The sequence below is a fragment of the Nannospalax galili genome, unplaced genomic scaffold, assembly GCF_000622305.1.
Source record: "Nannospalax galili isolate Female #2095 unplaced genomic scaffold, S.galili_v1.0 scaffold207, whole genome shotgun sequence".
Taxonomy (NCBI): domain Eukaryota; kingdom Metazoa; phylum Chordata; class Mammalia; order Rodentia; family Spalacidae; genus Nannospalax; species Nannospalax galili.
Window position 1 is genome coordinate 5,049,552 of NW_008358517.1, and position 20,543 is coordinate 5,070,094.

Genomic DNA, 20,543 nt, shown 5'->3' on the forward strand with positions numbered 1-20,543 from the left:
GATTAGGAAGGTTCCAGAAGCGTCTGTTCGAAGGCTCCTGGGGATAGGTAGAGTCCAGGGGCGGGGCCGTGTGGAAGGCTGGGGTCCCCCAAAGCCACTGTTGAGCAACAGCGGTTATAGTACCCGTACCCACGCGCCCTTTCCAGCGCGCCCTGGCTCAGTGGACTCCTGCAGGGCACCGACACCATCCTTCCAAAATTTCCACGCTCACGCAGGTCTCGGCTTAGACCATCGCGCCCCCACTCGGCGGGTGTGGCGGAATTCCCTCCGACCCACCCAGTAACGGTTTCTGGACCGGCGGCTCCCGACCCCTCCCCCTTTCACTGCTCACGAGAGCCGAGAGCCGCAGTGCGCGGTGCCACTAGGGGCAATCCGCCCCGGATCCGACGTGAGCAGCCCTGGGCGGGGTGGGAAGCGGCCGAGGGATCCCCCAATTCCAGCGGGTCCTCTGCGCACCCCACCGAGGGTTCGCGCCCCCCACCTCCCTCCCGCCTGCTCCCCCCACCCCACCGCCCCTGCGCAGCGCCGCCGCTCCTCCCTCCTGCCTCCCCCTCGCGCGCCTCCCTCGCGCAGCCGAACTCGGCGCCGCCTCCATCAGAGCCGAGCCGGCGGCTCAGCGGAACAGCAGCCTCTGCCGCCGCAGCGCCGGGTCCTCGGCTAACCCTCCCGGTCCCGCCCTCCCTCCCCCTGCGCCCCTTCCCCCTGCCCGCCTTCCTCCCTCCCTCCGCCTCCTCTGTCCTCCCGTCTCTGGCTGCAGTCCGCGCCCGGCCCGCCAGCCGGGCGGGCAGGAGGGCGGCGTCGTCGGCTCCATCATGAGCGTTGAGGGCAGCCAAGGCAGCCACCGGGGTCGCCCGGCTGACAGCCGCGAAGCAGAACCGCCCCCGCCGTCCCCCAAGCCGGGAGAGCTGGCCCCGGGCTCCACCGCTCCGCGCTACCGGCCGCCGCTGCCCGCGCTCCCGGAGCGCACCGCCGGGCCGGGCGAGCCGCCGGGAGAGGTGGCCCCGGGGCGCCAGGGCGCGGAGGAGTCGCCTCCGCCTCCGCCTCCCCTGCAGCCCGCCGGCCACGAGGTGTCAGCGGCTGGCGACTCCGGGGAAGGTCTGGGGCGCTTTTCGGAGGTGGCTGTCCCAGACGCGGTGACAGGGAAAGGCGGCCCCGGGGAGCCAGAGGCCGGCGCGGGCGGGGAGGGCGAGCGGCGGGGCGCGGGAGACCAGCCGGAGACTCGCTCCGTGTGCAGCAGCCGCAGCAGCAGTAGTGGCGGTGGCGACCAGCGCTCTGGACACCAGCACCAGCACCACCAGCCCATTTGCAAGATCTGCTTCCAGGGCGCAGAGCAGGTAAGGCCCGGGGACCTCGGGTCCGCTGGCAGAGCCCGGGGGACTGCGCCTGCGAGGGCAGACCTTTCAGCACCGCGGACAGCGCACGCCTTCCGGAGCCCCCTGTCCTTGCAGTGACTTCTGAATGCCTCCAGTTCCTGTGAAGGCAAATAAAATGTCCCAGTGGCGAATGCAGGGCCCATTTGACCTGCGCTTTTTTTTTTTCCTTACCTGGGTTTTCAGCCAGACACTCCTTAGTGCTTTAAGATACGCTAACGTATTAAGAACTACTTAACGTCATTAAGCAGTTCGTGTTAATTACGCAAAGGACTTTAGTTTATACATCGAAGCAAACCTATAGAATGCAAAGGTGAAGTTAGTTTTTTATCAGCGTGTCCGGAAACCAGATAGTCTTGAATACAAATGGGGGGAGGTGTTTGAGTCATGTCACAATACCATGGACTCTCTCCGATGAGGAAAGTATGTACAGTTCTTACAAAAGAAATAGGAAAGTACTTTGAAAGAAAGGCTATTTTAGCCAATGGTGTACTTTATACTTTGTTAGAAACATTTCAAAAATCACAAACGCCATTAGAAGCACGTGAAAACTTACATGAGACTCTTCACGCAGGGGAGAGGATAACGCATCATTCTTCCAAAGTGTGTGGTGTATGAAAACATTAGGGTTAGTATCTTTGAAAGTAAGGAAATTGCACAAGACTATGTAGGCTTTCAGGAATATAGTACCGTGAGTCGATATTTATGATGCTGCATTTAGAAAAACTAAAAGCATAATGCTATTGCAAGGCGCTTGCTGTCATGTGTTTCTTCTTTAGCAATGATTAAGAATAACTGCGGAGGAAATGCATCTGACCATCCACTTAAAAGTTATTAAAGAGATTTAATAGCACATCTCTCCCCCAAGGGCATTGGAAGCTATATCTTGCAGACATTTTGTATGGTGGTAGAACATTTATGTCATAACTCTGAGAAGTATCATTGAAATAGTTTTTAAGACTTTAGTATCATTCCCATCAGAGAGATAAAATTTTAATTTGATTTTCGGGGATAGAGCCTGATGCACGTATCCTTCTGGGTAAATAGCTTGTAAAGAAAAAATGAGCTTTTTGTTTTTAAATAGAGGCAGAGACACAAATATTCACACCAAGCTGTTTTCTTTTCAGGGTGAGTTGTTAAATCCTTGCCGATGTGACGGGTCGGTTCGGTACACACATCAGCTGTGTCTGCTAAAGTGGATCAGTGAAAGGGGCTCCTGGACTTGCGAACTCTGCTGCTATAGATACCATGTCACAGCTATTAAAATGAAACAGCCTTGCCAGGTAGACACTTAGAACACTTGCTTTTCTAGGAATAATTTCATTAACATGAGTCCACTAGGATTTAGTTTTTATGTAAAATATTTACTTATGCTACTGAAAAATCATTTAATGCAAATTGTAGTGAAACCAAGATTTAGAATTTGTAGAGATGTGTTTTTAGAGAAGCCATAACATTTTATCTGAGAAACCCAAAGGACATTTTAACTAAATGATATTCTTTACAGTTTGTTATTTACTGATCAAATTACACCCAGTTCTGATTCTTAATGGGTGAGTTAGCAAAATGTCACAAAGTCCATTTAAATTTATTTTGTTAATTAGAAATGTTACACAACTTACTTTAGCAGCAGTTGGTAAATTCATTTAAACCATGATTAATGCCATGTAAAGAAAACAGATATAAGTTAAGCAGAAACTTCCATTGGACCTGTCAGCTCTAATCTGAATATTCTTTGCACTTAGACCTTTTGTTCCTTTTGAGATTTTTTTTTTGCAGTTAATTTTTGTCTACATTCATTCTTTGAAGTTATAGTAGTTCCCCGTAAAATCATTCCCAAGAGTTGTTCCCTAAAACATTACTTAAAGTGTATATAGTTTTAAACTTTTGTGCAAAATCACATAACACAAAAATCATAAATCTACAAAATTCCTCATAATTTTTCTTGGTAGAATTGACTCAAGTTCTTTGAATAGGCTGGTGAAGTATAAAATACAGACTATTAAGAACGACATCTTAAAGAGAGGGAAAAAATGTGTAATCAAGAGCTGGCTGTGAGATGGGGTAGAGATTTAACAGACATAAGCCAGGTTCAAAACAGACATAAAAGCGGTAATGGAAAGTAAAGGAAGAGGGAATGGAATTGCTGAGAGGTGGAAAAATAATAAAATCCAGTGGTATTTGTTTATATATAAACCACCACATTTAATTTGCATTGAGGAATACAATATATATGAAACTGTAGTGTTTTCAGAAGGAACCTGGAATGTGAATTATTATTGCATTAATAATTTAAACTTCTTAGTATTTAATTTACACATCATTTATTGCACAATTAATCTACGCCTCTGAGAGTTGCATTTAAGTGAGATTAGCAAGCATGCAATGAAAAAGAGAATTTTCCCACCTCAGGTTTATACCACACCTGGAAAGGGAATATCATTGAAGGGTGTCCTCAAGGCGAAGACAGATACAATCCCGACATATTTTTCCAGACCTTCTAACTAACTGAGCTACTTGTATGTCAGTTTATGGATCTATTGAAGTTATCTTGATAAACAACTTATCTTTATCTTGATAAATAACTTTTGAACCAACTTCAAAGACCAGGATATAGTTAATATTTTATCTATACAATAATCTTATGAATATAATATGCGAGAAGATAAAAATGGAGGAGCTTTGTTTCTCCAGTAGGCTCTTTATGAACATCTTAAAACAGACTTAAAATCTGTGGCAAACCCCTCATATTTATTGTAATTGGAATCCCAGCACAAAACTAATTGGTTAGTACTGTCTTTTGCTTCATTAAAAAATACAGTAATTATTTTAACAAAAGAATTTCTCCAAGTACTCCCCCCACCAAAAGATCAAAATCCCCCCAAACTAACCCGGTATTAAGACATTAAAGATTAATCTTACTGTAACATATGTAAGGACTACTGTGATCTGTATTATTACATGATATGTTTATTACATTAAGCTGAAAAGTAATGTTTAGAAACAACATAGATATGAATGTTTTGCTAATAGGTCATGTCATGCCAGAGATGAAATAGATTGTGGCAGTGCATTTACACATATACATATACATATATACATACATACATACACACACACACACACACATACATACACATATAAAGCTTCATACTTGTCTTAGTTAGCTTTCTGTTGCTGTGATAAATACCTTGACCAAAAAGCAATTTGGCAAAGAAAGAATTTATTTGGCTTATACTTCTAGGTTATACTACATTATGGAGGGACATCAGAGCAGGGCCTTGAGTCAGGAACCTGAAGGCAGGAGCAGAAGTAGAGACCGCAGAGGAACACTACTTACTGGCTTGCTTAGCTACTTATGTAGCCCAGGCCCAACTGCCTGGGGATAGTACCACTCACAGTAGACTGGGCCTTCCTACATCAGTTAACAAGAAAACAAATGCCTCACAGGCATGTCCACAGTCAGTCTGATAGAGGACATTCCTCAGTTGAGGTTGTTTTCCCAGGTGACTCTAGCTTTTGTCAAGTTGACAAACGTTAACTGGCACAATACTTTTTTTCAAAGGAGCAGGGGTTGAACCCAGGCCCTCATACACGCTAGGCAGATACTCTTTTCATGGAGCTATACCCCAAAGCCAAGCTTGATACTCTTACTGAACTTCAATCAATTATAATGTTTCAGAGAGTGAGTTCTTATGTGAAGGAGTAGTTTATGCTCAGATGAAGAGGTAAAATTTGGCTTATTTGACACTTTTGTTGAGGATGACCTATAGCCTGAGCATTCATTTTGACTCAGTGTGAGGCTGATGCAAGTTAGCAGTGATCATTTTCATATTTCTAGGCCTGATACAGAGCCACTTCCTTATGATGGGAAATCAAAGAGGAAGCGTGTGTGGGGCCCTTCTTTCCCTGTCCATATATCTCTGTCCTAACCATAGAGTCATCTCATGGCTAAGAGAAGCTGCTTCATTAAACATAGAACAGAATGAAGAATAAACAGTAATATTGAGAGAGAACATTAACTGAACAACAACTGTTCTAAATGCCTTATACATATGGATAGTGATATTTAGTCATTGTGACATATCAGTAATCTGAAAGGTATTATCTCTATCTCTATATTACACAAAATTAAGCTGGAATACAGTAAGTCTCTACCAGGGATATATCAGGATTCAAACTCAGTCGATCTGGCTCCAGGTCTCCGTTCTTAACTACCATGTTAGAATCTTCTTCCCAGGCCCCTGATAGCTGTCTTGATGCCTGACTTTCCTGAGGTCAGACTCGAGGCAAGCAGGAGCTGGTTTTAGCCTGGGTCTCCAGGATGGATTAGGGAGTTTTTGCTGCATAACAAACACTCTTAGTACTTGATGGTTTAAATAGCAGCTGCCATTTGTTACCTTTTAAGAGTGTGGATATTGACTGAGGTCAGCTGCTAGTGCTATAATGCCAAGGTTTGGCTGAGCTGGAGCATCCTGTGTTGCTCATTCATTTGACTTGTTATTGGTGCTGACTGTTGACTGTAAGCTCAGTCTGGAGATTCTAGTGGTATCTCAGTTCTCTTCCTACATGCCTAGGATTCTTCTAGTGGCATCTGGGTTCCAAGAGGATGCAAGTGGAGTTACAAATCTATTGAGGCTCAAATTCAGAAGTGACATGGTTTCACATATACTGCTGAGTTTAAAGCAAACCTCAGGAACAACTTAGATTCAAGATGAGGGGAAACAAACTCTACTTCTGGAGTCAGATTATTTTTAAAGAAAAGCCATTTTTTTTACTCTTTCCAGGAGGCGATGTCTAATACAACTCTCTTACCTACCCTAGTCTCTGTATTTGATCTTCATCAGGTCCACATGGACCAGTAGGCATCATTATAACTTTCCCTTTGGGGCTCTGAGCTGAAGGACATTGTAAATGCATGGAAACTTGACTGGCCTTTGGTGTTGGATGCAAGCACTTCCAGCAGCAATTGTGATCGTCCTGTATTTCTTACTACATCACTGGAAATGGGGACAGTAAAGGTCAAGGAAGGGCAAGAAGCAGACAGGTAGGAAGCAGGCATGTAAGCAAAGGATGACATACTGTCTAGGATGTCGTACTATCTAAAATTTTAGTTTTACAACTTTTTCTCCTACTAAGATCAGAAGTCTCCCCATTTCCTTGGGTCAGTGATGCTTGTTAATGGGACCTAATAGGAAACTAGCAGACATATTTACAACTTAATTGTTGCATCATTAGCAGTCAGAGTTAGACTTTTGAGGTAATTAAAATGCATTTACCTTTCTCCCCACTTGCAGAATCTATTTATTAACATATCCAAGGTGATACACTAATGATATTTTAAGAGTAAAAGCTAATTCTGTTTTGAATTCCATAATGTTTGAAAATTTATGAGATGCATGAGCATATAAAATCAAACTTATTACAAGTTGTTAGTGACATTATAACTGATAAGGTGATATTATATCTTATGATTGCAGTGCTTTTCCCAGTGATTTGGGTCTTTGAAGGGATAACATTTGCTAGATCGCTTATTGTTGTTGGGAAACTTGGACCTTGATGTGAAAGTCAGAGTCAATACCTACAGACAGAAAGAGATATGTGAATGAAAAGTCCTAACTATGCTACCTTATGTCCTTGTTAGTCTTCTACTGCTGGGACAAAACACTTTGACCAAAAGTAATTTGGGGGAGGAAAGGGTTTATTTCACCTTAAAGCTTGTGGTTCATCAGGGAGGGAACAGGAGCTCCAGGGAGGAACCTGGAGGCAGGGGCTGAAGCAGAGACCATGAAGGAATGCTGCTTACTGGCTTGCTCCTCTGACCTGTACTCAGCCTGCCTTTTTGTACAACCCAGGACCACCTGCCCAGAGGTGGGGCGTGGGCTGGGCCTTCCCACTCATCGCTCAACAATCAAGAAAACAATCAAGAAATCATGCCTCACAGACATACACACAGGCCAATCTGGTAGAGGAAATCCTCCAATTGAAGTTCCCTCTTCCCAGGTGTGTCAAGTTGACACCTGAAGCTATCCAGCACACCTTACATAATAGTTAATTTATCTTCCCTTTTAAAACATTTGTTTAGTGTGTGTGTGTGTGTGTGTGTGTGTGTGTGTGTGTGTGTACATGTCTGGCACCTGTGTTGAGGCCAGAGGACAGTTTATGGCAGTTTGTTCTCTCCTTTCACTATGTGAATCTGAAAGATCAAACTCAAAAATCAGGCTTGGTGGCAGGTGCCTTTACCCTCAGAGCTATCTGACCAGTCCTAACTTGTCTTTAGAAAGGAGAGCATAATGGAAACTGCCATGCATTATTTCAGTATCAGGTTCATAAAGTATGTGACATGCTCAGGATGGTGCTGCACGGTGAGGCCCTGCTTTCCCCTTGTCAATCATCATTATTATTTGATCAGTATACTAAGAGGTAAGGGAGTGAGGTTACCCTCGGTTATGAGGTGCCTTTTGTTACCGGCCATCTACTGACACTAAAGTGAGGTGAATGCCTTCATTTGGTGTAATTCTGTAAGTTTTATTTTCTACTGATGGATAATCATTATATATATTTATAGGGTGCAAAGAGATGTTTCAGTGAGTGGATACATAATGGAATGATTAAATAAAGCTAATTGGAAATTCTACCACATAAAACACTTATCTTTTTTTGTGATAGGAACATCCAAGCTGTTCTCATTCACCTCTTTTGAAATATGTAGAACATTGTTGTTAACTACAGCCATCATGCTAAACAGTAGAGCACTAGGATTTATTCCATGTCTAATTGCACCTTTATATCTATGGACTACCATCTGCCCTTTCCCATTCCCCGACCCCACTCCACCTTCTGATAATTAGCATTCTGCTCTCCTCATTCAAAAGTTTAGCATCTTATGTATTACACATCTAAGTGAGGTCATAATGAATTTGTCATTCTATGCTAGGCCTGTTCCACTCGGCATAATACCCTTAGGGTTCACCCATATTGTTCCAAATGACAGAATTTCTCTTTGTGTGTGCTTTTTAAAAAATTACCCATTTAATAACCACATGATTAGATGAAGCATTTCATTACAGCTTTAACATATTCAATAACAATTTCCAGACCAAGGATGCATCTCTTTCAAAATTGGCTATAAATTCTTAGGTTCACAGTTCTCAATTAATACAGTTATACAATATTGAACTCAGTATAAATTCTATACAACATAAAATTGAATGAGGCTTTAGCCTTTAAAAAAGATCTCCATTTCATTTTAAAATATACTGTTTCATATAGAAAACTCATTTTTAATGCTACTAACATTTAGATGTTTACGCATGCATCTCTAATCTCTATGTATCTGATTGTTACTAGTCACAGTCAGTTACTTTCTGAGCTCCACCTGAGGCTAGATGTAAAATCATTGGATAGATTTCAGTGGTAATGTGTTTCACCTCTACTAATTAACATGGAGCAAATTTTTATGCTTCTTCCTTGAATATAACTCATTTTTTAAATTTGTTGATTTTTTGTGTGTATTTCATACAGAACATCCCAAACAATCTTATTCATCTGTATACCCACATCCCAAACGGCACCTCCCATAGTCTCCTCCCACCCCACTGGAGCCTATATATTCTGTAATCCCTGTAACTATTCATTGCTTTGTCAGCATCCCCAGCTGTTCTCCAGTGCTTGTCCATATGCTGAATCTAGTCAGCCTATCTAGAGTTCCTTGTTTTAGGAGGATCAACTCTTCCTCATCTAGCAGCAATCAGTTGCCAATATTCCTTTAGATAAGATTGAGGTCTGCTGTTCAATTTCCCAATTATATTCTGGGTTACTCTCTGGGAATCTCTTGGGCCACCCTGGCCAACAACTTGAAGGTATCTCCTGTCTGGCATTGTTTCTTGTTATGGAGCCTTTAGCTATACACATGGACTCTTAAAGAATTATATTGATCCCTTTAATTTCCTTTATACTTTCTTTTTGGGTGTTTAAGACCATACAGTTGGCCCAGATAAACCAATTTATTTTCATTCTTAAGGTCCTTGGAGGATCCATTCCTCAGGGGTCACATGGGCTTGGGAGGAGCCCCTGGCTCCCTTCTTTTACCAGTGCCATCTATGTGAAGATAAGTCAATGGTCCTGCTCGACTGTGGCTGGCTTCACTTGAAAGCATGAAGAAAATGTTTCCTCTGTGCTGACCCTCCTCTTTGTAGACTGGACACTGGTTCAAGTCCATGTGGTGGGGTCTCCATGGCCTCCTTGATCAAGAGGACAGGTGATGTACCACAGTTACAGGACATTTTGAGAGATGCTCATAGTCCCCTGGAGCTTAGTCGACCTAGGAGGACAAGGAACAAAAACTGTCCCTTATGTCACTCTGACCAAATTAGTATAGGCCTCAAAGTATGGCTGTTAGATACCCAAGAAGGTTAGTTCCACCAGTATGGTACTTTTAATTACCATGTGCCTTGTAGATAAAGCTTGGGCAAAGACCAAACATTCTCAGATAAACCTTGCCTAGACATGTATTGTATTCCTTGAGCTAGTTGTATGTATAATTTGTCAATGGATTGTTCGATTAATATGGTTCCTTCTGGTTTTTTTAAAACTAGGCATTATTTATCTCTTGTATTGTCTAACCCTTCCACTGTGGTCTCTCCATTTAAAGTGCCCCCATTTGTGCTTTTTAAAGGCTAAATGGTGTTCCATTGTAAATATGTATCATCTGCTTCAGACATTTAAATTCTTTCTAGGCTATTGTGAACTCAATATCATTCTACATTTTTTAAGTGTTGTTTTTGTCTAGATATTTTACATGTTGCTTTTTTGGAAAGCATACCCAGTTTCTAACCAAACCAATTATCGTAAGTAATTAACAAATTGGCATTTTAAAAGCAGGTGCACTGAGATACGTGATCTCATTTGTGAGCACAGTCACTGTCCAGACATCCTCCTTATGGGTCTTATTTATGTCCTTCTTAGCCCTCTTATATTTGGAGATATGAGATTTTTTTTTGAAAGTAGTCAATCACAGGAAAGTGCTTTTCAGAGTCAGACAGCCATCATTAGTTTATAGTTTGGAATGGCCTTAACATAGGGTAGGGTGCATGTGGCCAGTCAGGGGGTGGCAATCAAGAAGCCTTGGATGTTCTTGAGGGTGATGACACAGGGTACTGGTAGAGCATCACTCTACAGCTCAGTGGCCTCCACCCCTCTTTCCTGCTCTGTCATTGGTCAGAGCACAGAAGAAAAGGTTAGTGCTGTCTGCCCTGTCTGCCTGGAGGAGGACTGAGGCTTGCATGTGGACCATTTATCTTTGCAGACATTAGGCCCCTGGCCATTTTCACCAGCCTTCCCCACTGCTTCTTCTTTAAACATTCACACAGGTCTCTCACAGAAGTAAGAATAGCTGGAAAGTCTCGTACAAAAGCACAGGGACAGAAGGTTAATTTTCATTTTAAGAATCCAGATTATTAAAATTCTGTGGTTCATCACAATAGGTTCAAATTATAAGGGATTTAGCACCATTGGGGTTTATCTTGGCTGTCATTCTAAGGTATGATTTCTGTACTTATTTGTAAGACATTTATAGAACCTTAATTAACTTTTTGAGGGCCCTGTACTCATTTCCTAAATGGGGCATGGAAGAGGTATTTTTACCTTGTCACCACTTGATTCTTAGTATGATGTAGCTGATGTGCTACAAGAAGCTGGAGAATTATTATGAAATTGACTGAGATTTTGAAAATATATTAAGAAAACCTGGGTGCATGATGTACACGAGCATGAGCACAGCATGCTGTCGCTGGAGACTCTTCAGCTTGTGTCTGATGACTTCAGCATGTCTGTGGGTGCGCAACCTTATCCTGCTTTGACGTGTTTCTCCAGCTATTTCTTTTGTGAACATTTTCTGAAGATTTAATCACAGATAACAAGCTGAGGGAGGCTTTTCAGGATCAAGCCAGTAACAGAAAGACATTGTGCGGATGTAATGTTTCAGGAGTGTCTATGTTGGCATACCTTATAAACAACTAAAGGTGTCAAGATAAAGAACACATCACAAGGCAATTGTTTCTGTTTCATTCCTTACTTATCCTCAAGACATACAAGTCTGCATTTGACTCACTAGAAAAGATTAATGATTCTCTGCTGAATGAAATATGTAAATTAGTTTCTGTGTACCACTGTAGCATCCATGTTTACTGTAGATCACTGTGTACAGTGATTCTACAGTTTGTCCCAAAGCCTGATGGCTCTCAGACAGGGCAGAGTTTCTGGCTTTGTGTTCTGCTTTCAACCTTCACAGGGTGAGGCTGGGAGAATGTGGATCTTGTAGGTGATACGTTCCAGAAACTTTCTTCTCTGTATACATCTGTTCTCCCATATTTTCTAGACCTTTTATGTGTATTATGGCTTTGCTTTGATGCTTCCTCCTCATGTTTGCTATCTGTACTGCCCTCTAGGAGAAAGATGCACCGGTTCAGACGTGGATGGCGCTATCCCTCAAAGCAAATTAGGGTGGCAGGGACTATTTGGGTAGAAGAATGTTAACATAGTTCCAAAATGTCTTCACTTGTTAACTGTCATCTGGTTACTTAAATCAGAGGTCAACGAAATTGCTCTAAAGGCCAAGATGGAAAGTATGTTAGGCTATGAGGGTCATTGTGGCTATTGTCCTGGTCGGGAAGCAGCTGAGGTACCCTATCAATGAACAAATGTGGCCCTATTTCAGGACAGTTTCATTCACTGACCCTGCAATCTGAATTTAATTAAATCATAATGTTTCAAGGAACGGCATTCTTTAAAACACTTTTCATCTTAACCACTTAAAAATGTAAAATTCTTAAGACACCAAAAACATGCAGAGCTGGCTTTGGCCTGTGGCGCTTGGCACTAGTTAAAACAAGTGGAAGCCTGATGGGGATTTAAGTGTTTCCTGACTGCTTAGAAGTTTTAATGTTTGCTTGTGACTTTGAGTGAAAGCAAAATAGACTTGCATCATTTAGAAATGGTGACACTTGGGCTGGGCGTGGTGGCCCACACCTTTAATCCCAGAGCTCGGGAGGCAGAGGCAGGGGGGGGGATCTCTGTGAGTTCAAGGCCAACCTGGTCTACATAGTGAGTTCCAGGACAGCTGGGGCTACAGGGAGACCCTGTCTCAAAAAGACCAAAAAAAAAAAAAAAAAATGGAAAAGAAATGATGACACTTCAGCCACATAAATATATTAAATGTTGTAATTGAATATCACTAAATATTACAACCAAGACTCCAAGAATACTTTTAGTTACTGCAGAAACAGAAGGCAGGACCATGCAGGGCCACAGAAGAATAAGCTGTCAGAGTCCATGAAGCAAGCCACCGTCTCATCTGTGTGAAGCCTGCCATACATTTTGGAGAGTGCCTGTGGGTCCAACCCATTTCAAAACAAATCTGTTCCACTTTGCTTCTCTGTTCCAGTGGTAAAACATTGGCCAGAAGCAGCCTGAGGAAGGAAAGGGTTTATTTGGCTTACAGGTCCATCATCATGGGAACCCAAGGCAGGAACTCAAGGGAGAAGCCTGAAGCTGAACCCAATGGAGGAGAAGCCTGAAGCTGAACCCAATGGAGGAATGCAGCTTGCTGGCTAGTTTCCAGGCTCATGTTCAGTCATCTTTCTTATGCAGCCCAGGCCTGCCTGCCTGCGGATGGTACCACTCATTGTGGGTCGGGCCCTCCTTCATAAATTAGCAGTCAAGAAAATGCCCCTAAGACTTGCCCATAGGCCAACCTCATGGAAGCAGTTCTTCAATTCAAGGTCCCTCTTCCCAAATGTATCAAGTTGACAAGATGGTTACCAAGATTAACCGTCACAAAATCCTTCCACCATCTGCAACCAGCAGCTGTCTAGCCAGTAGTCCCCTCTCAAAGTCTTGAAGTGGATTCCTTCAGTTTGCTTAGGGTTTCTAGTTCTTGATTTCTAATGTAGCAAGCAAAGCACTGGGTGGCAAGTTTTAGCAGAAATAGCAAAACGCAGCTCAATAGTGCTTGAGAGTGATATGTTTTGGTGACTTTGTAAGCATTCAGTGAATGTTGGCAGTAGGAATGAATGAAAGAGCAAATGAGTGTGTGAATGAATGAATGACTACACTAGTGAGTGTGCTAGCAGTTTCCAGAATCTTGGAGATTCTTTTGTTTCTGCAGTGAGAACATGTCTTAAGGAATTAAAGTTGCTTTCATTACACACATATTAGCTATCTTTTCAGACTACAGCAAAAAGCCTTACAGGTAATAAAGGGATCTGTTTTAAAAACTTAGATTCAAAACAAACAAACAAAAACTTCCAGTGAGAAGTATCTGTTTTCAAAACATAGAATGTCACGGAAAAAAAAAAAAAAAAAAAAGACTCAGCGAATACGGAGTTGCCTGTGTGACAGTTGCTGTCCTGAGATTGTCACTGGTAGAAGGTTTCACATGGCGTTTGCTCAGGGAATTTGAATAATTTGTTGGAAATTTCACTGTGTGATCATTGGTATAGATGAGCTGCTAAGAAAGTCTATTGGATACATATTTTTGGTGTGAAATCTGCCACCTGGCTGAAAACAGGGTGACAGTTTTTTGATGAGTGGTTTGCAGAGTTATAACATAACTTCAGAAATGATTTCCGACTGGAGATGATCACAGAGCGGACTGTTCCTCCTTGTTCATTTCCTGCCTGGTGTGCAGTTTTGCTGTGCTGTGACTAAAGGGATCGGAACAAAGGATGCTAGGCTTCTTTCTATTTCTGGACCCTCTGAGAGAGGATGGGATGACTCGGAGGGTGAACTGGGAGTGCACTGGACCATTCAGAATGGCAGAGAATGGCCTGAAGAGCAGATAATCACTACAATTTCAAATGAATGGATGGCCGCTTCAGAGGACTCCACTGAGAAAAACTGTATTGTGGTTTGTACTTTCTGTATCCTTGAATATTTGACAACGTGTCCCTTGTGAGCATAACTCACAGTTCAGCAGCTGTTCCACGTGATTTATCTAGATGAAGCTTGATATAAGTGAAGGCATATTAGAAACTGGTGTGTGGGTCGGGGGGTGGTTTGGGCATGAGGAAAACCTAGATGACCACAGTAATGGAAGTTTCTGAAGAGACATTTCCACCCCTCCCTGAGGTTTGAACACTCGAAAACTTCCACCTAATAACTTGCCCTGCTTCCATTTTTATCCCTTCAACTTAGGCCATCTTGACTGATGACACAGGAGCAATGTATCCTGTTCGGAATAATGGAGGTCCTTGACTTAATGTGTCTTTTGTCTTGCTTCTCTTTTGGCTAATTATGTGCCAGCGGTCAATAGCTTAATTTGGGCATAGCTATGCAGTGTGGGGAAAGCTTCCTCATGAGCTTCTAGCTCGTATTCCAGGAGACCTCTGGGTATGCCTTTGTTATATATGGCCTTGCAGTTGTGCCAAATGGCATCTCCCTCCTCAATTAGTGTCATGACACTGAGCTACAAAATAGCTCAAATGAACAGCTAACTATTTTAAGATACTTACCAGGCTTGCCTTGGATTTTTGAACCTGTCAGAAAGATTTCAGGAAGGATATCATCTTTCACAAATGGTCAGACTTTATATTTTTATTAATAATATTTCAAAAACTACAGTATTAAGCTTATCTATATTACATTTGCAGATTTTTTAACATAAAGTAAGTGGCCTCTCTATTCATTTTTTAAAAATAAAGGACATTAGAGTAGAAAAGAGCTCAGGTCTTGGAGGCAGGCAGTGGAAATTTATTCAGCGTGTATTTGTTTTATTATTGGCACATCTCTTGGGTTTCTGAGCACCATCTTGCTGTCATTTCTTTTATGAGAAATAGTAGCCAGAAGCTCTCTAGTGAGACCTCAAGACCCTGGTGGAGAAGGAAGAACAAATGCTGGTGGTGTCCTTTTCTGCATAGTATTCCATAGTACCAGACACACCCAACCAGACCTAGATGTGGAAACACATTTTGAACGCACATCCCCCTGCTGTAGAATCCTTCTTTGTCTTGCATGGAAGCCTGTCAGGAATAGTGCAGTAGCTTCGATGAAGTTCGTTTTTACATCTAGACAACTTGAGTAGTTGAAAGAAGTGAAAACTAAAAACGGACCAAACAAACGGAAATGATAGGCTAGATAACAAGACTGAAAGTACCTCTGTTGAGATTTGCTGGAGAGCTTTGGGTTCTGTGGTTCTTTGATTGTGGAATAAGAGACACTGTAATACTGAAGCATTTCTGAGTGATTTGAAAACCTGAGCATGGGGGAAACGCCAACAATCTTCACGTTGTCTGTATGGAAATTTCACCATGAAGTCACGATGAACACAATGGAAATTAATAATGTCACGGAGCATGGGAGCACAGTGATAGTTTAGGGATGGAGCTGTGAAGGTTAATATTGTCAACTTGACAGGATCTAGAATCAACTAGGAGTCAAGGCTGTGGGCATGCTTATGAGGGATTATGTGGATTAAGTTAGCCTTGAGATGTGTGAAACTGAAGATGACGTTTAAGTTGGATGTTAGAGATGTCAGGACCATGGAGCTCCCTCTGAAGAAAGCTACAGGCTCAGAGTGGAGTTAGTCCAAAAGAAAGACTGTGTGCTTTGGATGGAGAGGTGGAACTACACATCTCATTTAAAGCTCAAGCGATTCTGTCAGGAGCCCCAGACGCCCATACGTGGAGCTACAGGACTTGGCTTTTGCACTGCTGGATTTGGTCTTTCTTTGGCATGATCATTTTTGTCCCCATTCTTTCCCCTTTGAAATGGTAATGTTTATTCTGTGCCATTGTATATTGGAACATTGTGATTTATTATTTTATTTTATGACTTCACAGTTAAGAGATTGCTTTGAGTCTCAGACGAGATTTGTACTTTGGACTTTTAAACAGTGTTGGAATTGTTAAAACCATGGGAACTTTTGAAGTTGGACTAAATATGTTTTGCATTATGATATGGCCTTAAGCCTGTGGAGACAAGGGCTATGGCTTAAAAGTGACATGTTTGAGTGTCAAGTTGACAAGGGGTAGACTTTAAATGGCTTGTAATTGTCCACTTGAAAGAATTTAGAATCACCTAGGAGACAAACCTCTGGGCATGCCTGTGAGGCATTATGTTTATTAAAGGGCTAGCTGAGGTGGAAAGATTCATCTTAGATGTAAGCAGCATTATTCCAGGGGTTGGGGGCCCAGACTGCAGATAAAAGAGACAATTAGCTGAAATAGCATTCATCATCCTCTACCTCCTGATTCTGGATGCAATGTGACAGCTGCCTCAACCTCCTGCCTACAAGGGTTCTCCACCACGATAGACTGTCCCTGTAATAGGTAGTGTTCATTGTCAACTTGACAAAATCTAGAATCACCTGGGAGATGGGTCTCTGGACATGCCTATGTGGGATTGTTCATTGATACCAGAAGACCTGTCTTAATTGTGGGCAGGGTGATTCCCTGGTCAAGTGTTTCTGGATTGTATGAGGTTGAGAAAGTGGGAAAGTACTAGCTTGCACACAGTCATCACTCTCTGCTTGACAATTTTGAAGTGCCGGGTTGCTTTGAGCTCCTTCTGCCTTAGCGCCTCTTCATGAGGGTCTGCTCCCTTGTGCTGTGAGCCAGAATAGACCCTTTCTCCTTTACGTTGCGTTTGCCAGGTATTTTGTCACAGCAACAAGACCAGTTGCTAATGCCAATGTGTTTATTATGGCCCTGGAGTATGGCTTTACTCCTGTCCCAGAGGTAACCACAGAATAGTCCATCTTTGTTATTTTCTACTATGAGCCATGTTAGCAATACTTTGTGATTACTTTTTTCATTTATTTGAAAAATTACTGCTTTAATATAGGCAATGTTCTAAGTCTTGGAGTTGGCAAGTTTATTAAAACAAGCATGGCTAGAAGTGATATTAGTGAGGCCTCTGATTCTAGACGTGATATTAGTGATGGCAAGTGACAGAACACAATGTAAGAGCTTGATAATGACATGTTGTGTAATAATGCTATGGGAAAAATGGACGTGGTGACTACTTTTATGTCAAGGTGTGCCAGACACTTTCTTAGACATTATCCTGGGAGTATCTGTGAGAGTGTCTCTGGAGAGACCAACATTTGAGTTTTGCAGGGCTGAGTAAAACAGGTTATCCTCATCCAGTTGAGTCTTGTTCATTCAGTTGAAAGCCTGAGCAGGACAAAAGGCTGACCCTCTCCTGGCATAAGGATGAACTCCACCTGTCTGTATCTTTCTTGCCATTGCTCTTCCTGGATCTTGATTGCCCATTAGACTGGAAGGCTTTCAAACCTCTCAGCTCTCCTGTTTCTCAAGCCCTCAGATTCCACCTAGGATCACTGTATCTGCTCTGATGAGTCTATAGCTTGCTGACTAAAGATCTTATCAGCCACAATCATATGAACTAGTTTCTTGTCATAAATCTCTCTTAATACACACACAACACACACACACACATTCACACACACATGCAGAAACACACACACTTCCTATTGTGCTATTTCTCAAGAGAACCCTGACAGATACTCCATGTGATTGTAACTTTGCTAAAGTGGATCATGTAGAACTATGACACCAGCATAAACAAATAAGTAGCTAGAATTCCATCTGAGGTGGTATAAACAGTATCTGCCCCCCTCCCCCAGTCCCAATAACAAAACGCATGATTTCACCAAACTGGAGTCTGGGAAAACAGGAAATTTATTGGGCTTACTTATGGAGCAATGGATGAGGGTTTACTTACAGGACTATGGGTGTTCTCCTACTAAGGCTGTACTGGAAAGTCTTTATCTAAGTATGGATGGTGTCTTTCCCACAGCTGCATAAAATGGCAAGAGCCTCCTTAAGCTTCCCCAGTTTATATACCCTTAGCCCATACCCCATGCCACTTGAAACTAGGCCTGACTGGTTGAGAGGTGAGGCTGGACTCTCAGGTGAGGGTCCTGTGATTCTCTTTTTCCTTTCCTTCCTTGCTGGGGTATGAATAGTTCACAGGCTCAACTGAGATGACCTTAGTCAAGCACAGACAACCAAGCTTGGGAAGATGGTGTCTGTCTCTCAGAGAACAGTCCTATGCAACACCATGTCTGGTTAATATAGGCATAAATGGTTATATTTAGAAATATTTATGAACATGTGCTTATGCATAGGTTTGTTAGCATACATACATATGTCTCCTAGCTCTGTCTGTTGAGAAAGCCTGGCAGTACTGACATCCCATTGTTAAACTCGTGTAGAACTAAATATAATTGATACAATTGCCATACTATGATCCAGAGAAACGTACTGGTTATGCACAATGTGGAACTGAAACATCTTAGACTGTCAGAAAATACAGAACTAATTTAAAAAAGGAATGAAGACATAAAAGAGGGAGAAAACAGCTAACCCTGAAAGAACTCCTTTATGTTGAAATAGAGCAATAATATTAGAATATAGTATTGGATTCTATCTCAACCATAATATGACAACTATGGGTGAGCACTGATATGAATGAATGAATAAATGAATGGGCAAGAAGATGCAAATCTCTCATTTAGAATACTTCCAAATAACTTTATGGTTGCAATTCCCTTCCCTCAAAGATGTGGCTTCACTTCTTCTATCCCTGGAGTGTGGACTGTATTCGATGATTTGTTTCCAAAGATCAGAGAGATATTTAGAGTGGAAAGAGGAGAGAGGAACATATTTATGGTGAAGTCTAGCAAACACTGCTTTAGTCAAGTGACGAAGATGAATGGTGTCAGGGACAGCTGACAGAAATCACAGTAATTAAGTCCTGCTGAAGGCAATGCCCTTGATATGATTTGATGAGACTATTTCTCCTGTAAACCCCCAGGTCAATTATGAAAACAACACCGGACAAAATCAAATTGGGAAGAAGTCTACAAAGTACTTGACCAGTCCTTCTCAAAGCTGAAGAAAAAAATGAGAAAAGTCAGAGACCAAAAGAGCAAAAGAGGCATCATAACTAAATGTAATGCAGAATCCAGGTTGAATCCTAGAAAAGAAAAATGATTAAGAAGAGCTAGTAAAATCCTCATAAAGTATGGAGATTAATAAATAATAACACACCAGTATTGATTTATTAGTTGTGATAAGTATGTGATGTTATATGTAAACAATAAGACACGGGGCATAAAGAAACTTTTTTTGAAAACTTTGTGACATTTTTGAGAATTAAATGCTACTCTAAAGCTTCTTTTCCTTTTTTTTTTTTTTTCCTATTTTTTGAGGCATGATCTTCCTGTAGTCCCAACTGGCCTGGAACTCACCATGTAGACCAGGCTGGCCTTGAATCCACAGAGATCCGCCTGCCTCTGCCTCCCAAATACTGGGATTGAAGGTGCACCACCACGCCCAGCTTAAAGTTTCTTAAGGGAAAAAAGAATATGGAGAAACCCCAGCAGAGGTAGATAGAAGGGCTGGGGAAAGTGTTTCTGAGGATGTGACATCCGAGACTAGGCTCTAAGGTTGAAGACGATGCCAACTTAAAAAACCCTTTGAGGTGCCTTCTGGGAGAGGAATGTTGAAACTAGACTCTAGCAAAAAATAGCTTGGCTGTTTAAGGGAATGAAAAAACCTGTGTGACTGGAAGACTAAGTGAGGAAGACTAGGAAGCATTGGGGAAGCAGGGCTGCATCTTTCTCAGGGGCCCTCATGAAGAATTATTGTTTCATTAGAAGACCAATGGGAAGGTATGGATGGTCTCAGGCAGAGAAGTAACATAGTAACAGTGGAGGCCTTTGGTTATTTTGTGGCTGCAGTAGTGGCCTGTGCTCTGAGAGTGGTAGCCGAGATAAAGGAAGTGCTTTGAAATTGATGAAAAACACTGAACTTATAGATTTTATTATCATTTAGTGCTGAGAGAGTGTTTATTTCCATGTGAAACATGGATGATTAGAAAGTGTTGACCCATGTGATGATGATGTGGGAATTCTATAACGTGCCCCCAATGTATACTTTTATATTAAAACAGCAACCATGTATTCATGCAGTTATTCTTTTCTGAAATTTATGAAGGAATGACCCTCTTAGTTTCTCCTCTTCTCATCACCTGATGACCTGCTGTGAGAGTAAGGAGTTCGGGACCTCACTCTTTCCTAAAAAATAGGTCATAATTTTTAAAACTTCTTTTGAATTATTATTTTTATTTGTCCCCATAACAAGTTTA

The 20,543-nt window shown here is 42.0% G+C and overlaps 1 protein-coding gene across 1 annotated transcript in view; it reads left to right on the top strand.

Annotated features, from left to right (window-relative positions):
• The first annotated feature begins 602 nt into the window (after nucleotides 1–602).
• March11 (membrane associated ring-CH-type finger 11) overlaps nucleotides 603–20,543 on the top strand; it is a 128,443-nt gene continuing 108,502 nt past the window's right edge. The window contains exons 1-2 of the mRNA XM_008821770.2: nucleotides 603–1,334; nucleotides 2,498–2,653. Coding sequence (XP_008819992.1) covers nucleotides 813–1,334; nucleotides 2,498–2,653 — 678 coding nt within the window. The 5' untranslated portion in view covers nucleotides 603–812. The remainder of the gene's footprint in view (nucleotides 1,335–2,497; nucleotides 2,654–20,543) is intronic.